General features: G+C 36.7%; 1 protein-coding gene across 1 annotated transcript; it reads left to right on the forward strand.

Moving 5' to 3' along the window:
• Positions 1–2,696: 2,696 nt before the first annotated feature.
• LOC106872499 (protein FAM200A-like) lies at positions 2,697–3,155 on the forward strand. Its single transcript, XM_014919517.1, has one exon. The coding sequence runs from the start codon at positions 2,697–2,699 to the stop codon at positions 3,153–3,155; it is 459 nt and encodes a 152-aa protein (XP_014775003.1).
• Positions 3,156–4,215: the final 1,060 nt, after the last annotated feature.

The raw sequence follows: 4,215 nt of genomic DNA on the forward strand, positions 1-4,215 counted from the left end.
TATATTGAACTATGTTTAATAGAATATAACAAAATATATTATAAAATCATTTTTCTTTAAAAAAGAAAATACATTTTCAATACACTTTGCTAACTCTTTTTGGCATTTCGAGTTTGATTCAACAATAAATCAGCCCTATTCTCTCCATGAGTTTACCAGCTCACTTTCTTTAGCTATCACTTTTATAATTTAGTTTCTTTTCATCAAATTAATTTTTTTTTTTTCTAGATTATCAACTGAAAAGGGAATGATGAACTTTTGTCTTGTTATTTTTATCTTTTTATAAGCATAAGTATTAATCTGTTTTTCCTGATTATTATAGCCTTTGATTTAGTTAACTGTGTAATGTATTAACTTTATAAACTTGGTTTTAGATCTAGTTTTATTCTTGACTAAAAAGGATATATTGGTTTACCTTACTCTGTATTCATCTCTGAGGAAAACGCTTGCAACTAACCTCTTGTTTATTCAACTTTTTTGAAAATATTTGTTTATTATTTCAAATAAACATGGCAAGTATATCTAAAAAAAGGTGTAGACAATATTCTGTCGAATATCTTGCTAGTGGATTCATTAAATCTCCACAAAATTCTACCATGCCTATGTGTCTGCTAGACTTCATTCTCAAATGGAAGTATGCGTCTCTGCAAACTAAAAAAAAAACATCTGGAGACTGCACATAAAGATAAGAAAGACAAGCCACTAGATTTCTTCAAAAGGTTACATGATGAGTTTCAAGGAAAGATGACAGTGGATCAAATGTTCACTCAAGAAGCAGCAAAAGTAGACAAAGGAATGTTGGCTTCTTACAAGTTAGAAACTTAATTGCAAAAGCTGGTAAGCCTCACACTATTGGTGAATCTTTGATCATGCCAACAGTGGCTGTAGTGCAGTCATGGATCAGAGTTCACAAGAGGTTATTAGTGTTATTTCTCTCAGTATCATGACGGATTGACGAAATGGCAGCTGATGTTGAAAGCCAATTAGTTTCAAAACTTAGGGTAAATGAGTTCTCACTTCAGATAGATGAATCAACTCTACCTGATAATTCTGCTTTTTAACAGCATTTGTTAGGTTTTGTACAAAAATGTGATTAGCACTTGCTGAGTGCTTCACAATTCCACACATTGTTCATGAAAGGAAAAAAAGTTAAATGAATATAAGTGCCAGAAGGAAATGAGAGACACAACTGGTTTGAGAGATTTTATTTATTTGTTAACTTGTGTGTCTGTGTGAGTGCAACATATAAACATAATAATAGACAGGCCGTCATGTATGCTAAGTGTGTATGTACAAACATGGATGTATGTGTGTGCGATAAGTAGAAGAAAGTCCAGACACAAGGATGATAAATACCAGTTCGTAGTCAAGATAGTTGAAGTGCTGTATCAAGAAGTTGAGGCCGCAATGCAGAGTCGGGGAGAGGCACATGTCGTGAGAGGTCATGGCTTCAATGCTGCTGCCTGTTACTCATTACAGAAGGTTGTCGCAGGTTGTATTTGCTGTTAACCATGGTGAAGTAATTCACAAACAGTGTTGAGATAGAACCTGTGCGAGCGTTGCTGGTTGCTGTGCTGATGTCGTTAAGAAGATGATTGTGGCGACGAAGATGAAGTATGCTGCTGGACGAAGTGTTCTCCATGTGGCTGCTGTGGTGTCGTGACTGGAACTGGCTGTGTGCTCTGTGGTCAGTGGTTAGACCTCAGAAGGTCTGGAGCCGAAAGACTGACAAACTGTGACGGTGAAAATCTGGCTTTTTATACCATCCTGTCGGCTCAAACTGGGGTTCAGAAAGACTGTCTCACGCATCCTTATCTGAAGGCTGCGATTAGTTGGGTTGCATCTTGGTGCGCAATAGAGCAAGAGACAAAATGCGCCAATACCAACCAATCAGAGTGGTGGACACAACAGGGTCCAAAAGTGCGGCCGAAGGCTAGCTGTATTTAAGTATATATAACAGTATTTAAGTATATATAACAGAGAGAGAGAAGTATCCTTTAAGGCGTACGCTACAGTTTCTTAATGTTAATGATATATGTCAAGAATTACATTTTGCTTTGAAATTAATGACTGGCACAAAAGGGGAATCCAGCTTCAAAAAACTTGAAGCCTATTTTGAAGAGAACAACTTTCCATTGAAGAACATTGTGGCTTGTACAACAGATGGTGCTGCAGCTATGATCGGAAGATATCGGGGATTCAGTGCTTACTTTTAAAAAAAGCTGTTCCTAATGTGCTTTGTGTGCACTGTGTTCTTCATTAACAGTATCTGGTTGCCAAACACATAGCAGGATGTTTGAATGATGCACTTATAAATGTTATCAAGGCTGTCAATTTAATAAAAAAAAGAATGCACTGTAAGATCACCTATTGAAGCAATTATGCGAAAATAACGACAAGGAATTTGAATGATTTGTGTTGCATACTTAAGTCAGATGGCTATCCAAGGGTAATTGCCTGCATTGCTTTGTTGCACTTTGGGACACTGTTATCTCTTTTTGTGTGAAACAGAACTTGGAGAGAAACTTGTTGATGCAAAGAGTGATATTTTTTACTTGTCTAACTCCACTTTGTTTTCTTGCAAAGAGAAAATTAAAACCTTCAAGGGAAACTAAAGTTATTCTGGTTGAATCTTGGAAGATGGGAATTTGCACAGTTTCCTTCCTTAGCAAGCATATCCACTGAGCTGCTTGATGATGACAATAGTTTATATTGATCTTTTGAAGCAGTTACATAATGATATCGAAATTCGCTTCTCTGATATACTCCAAATAATGGTGCCGCAGTGGTTTGTGAATCCCTTCGTTGTTGATCCATCTGAAGTCGATATTGACATACAAGAAAGCTTCATTGAACTTCAAAATAACACAGCAGCTCTAGCAAGGTTCAAGTATGGAGGATACCAGAAGCTGTGGATGTATGAAGAGATATCTAAAAAGTACCCATTACTCTGGAAAAATGTTAAGTTGCTTTTACTCGCTTTTCCCACATCTTATTTAGTTGAGTTAGGTTTCAGTCGGGTGATGTATCTGCTGTCAAAGACTCGAAATCGCTTTGACGTAGAACGAAGAGGAGATTTACGCCTCCCACTGACGGCTTTGAAACTAAACATTGACAAGTTGGTAACCCTGCATCAGTTACAGGGATCCCATTGAAATCAAGCAATATAAACTGAAATTGTTATATTTTTTGCTTTGTAAATGTAAATAAATTTATTTAAATGAAAGATTTATTCAACTATTTTTTTATTTACAAGTGGGATGGATGTTTGATGCAAAACTACAACTTTTAATGTTTCTTTCTACTTCTCTAGATGCATTAAGTTGAGGGACAGAGGGGGGATAAAAACTTAAATTAGCATGGGGGCCATAACAATTTCGCATTGAATTAAAGGGGGCCATGGCCAGAATGAGATTGAGAAACACTGACCTAGACTTCCTCCCTCCCAGGGGACTTAAAACTCTCACAAATACTTCAGCCCATTCTGGCTGTAGAGCTTCGTTGGCGGATTCCCCCCCCCCCCGACAGACCCCTTGTCTGTCCCCTCTATGTTCCTCCCTTGAGGACAAATAAATGTCAATTCTCTCATCTAAGCCCGCCATCACACACTTTTAGTATAAACATCAATTCTATATTCTATCATATCTACTTCCCTCAGATTTCAGAGCAACTCAGTCATCGTGAATTCCTTCCTCCTAGATTGTAGAGCAATGTTATGGTTTTTACATTAACTGTTCCAAACTCTACTTGCAGATTGTACAGTAATTCTTTCGTCATTACTTCCTCCCTCTTAGAATGTAGAGTAAATCTTGGATCTTTTCCCTTTGTGTAGAATTCTTGTGTGTTGATTATATATATATATATATATATATATATTCAAGGTTGAATATGGTACTTATGCGTAGGCACCCGAATATCGTATTCCAAAAGGATAGGTGATCAAAAAATCAAAAAATAAGCAACACAGATTTCAAAGGTGATTGCAGTACGCACGTTTCATGCTACTCCAATTTATTTAAGTAATGCGAGCATTACATTAAATGCAATATGAAGAGCAATCTTCAGCTGCATGAAAATGCAGAAAATTACAGTAGAATAGACATATTATAAATGTGGCAACATTTCAAATCCAAGTGGGAGAGAGAATACATAAAAATCCAAGTGGGAGGAAGAATACATAAATCCATCTTGACATAGCCGAGTCTATCAGGCTAG

The sequence above is a fragment of the Octopus bimaculoides genome, chromosome 5, assembly GCF_001194135.2.
Source record: "Octopus bimaculoides isolate UCB-OBI-ISO-001 chromosome 5, ASM119413v2, whole genome shotgun sequence".
NCBI classification, from domain to species: Eukaryota; Metazoa; Mollusca; class Cephalopoda; order Octopoda; family Octopodidae; genus Octopus; species Octopus bimaculoides.

What these genes read in the sequence shown, in the direction of transcription:
- LOC106872499 (XM_014919517.1), top strand. Translation starts at nt 2,697, where the DNA reads ATGACAATAGTTTATATTGATCTTTTGAAGCAGTTACATAATGATATC.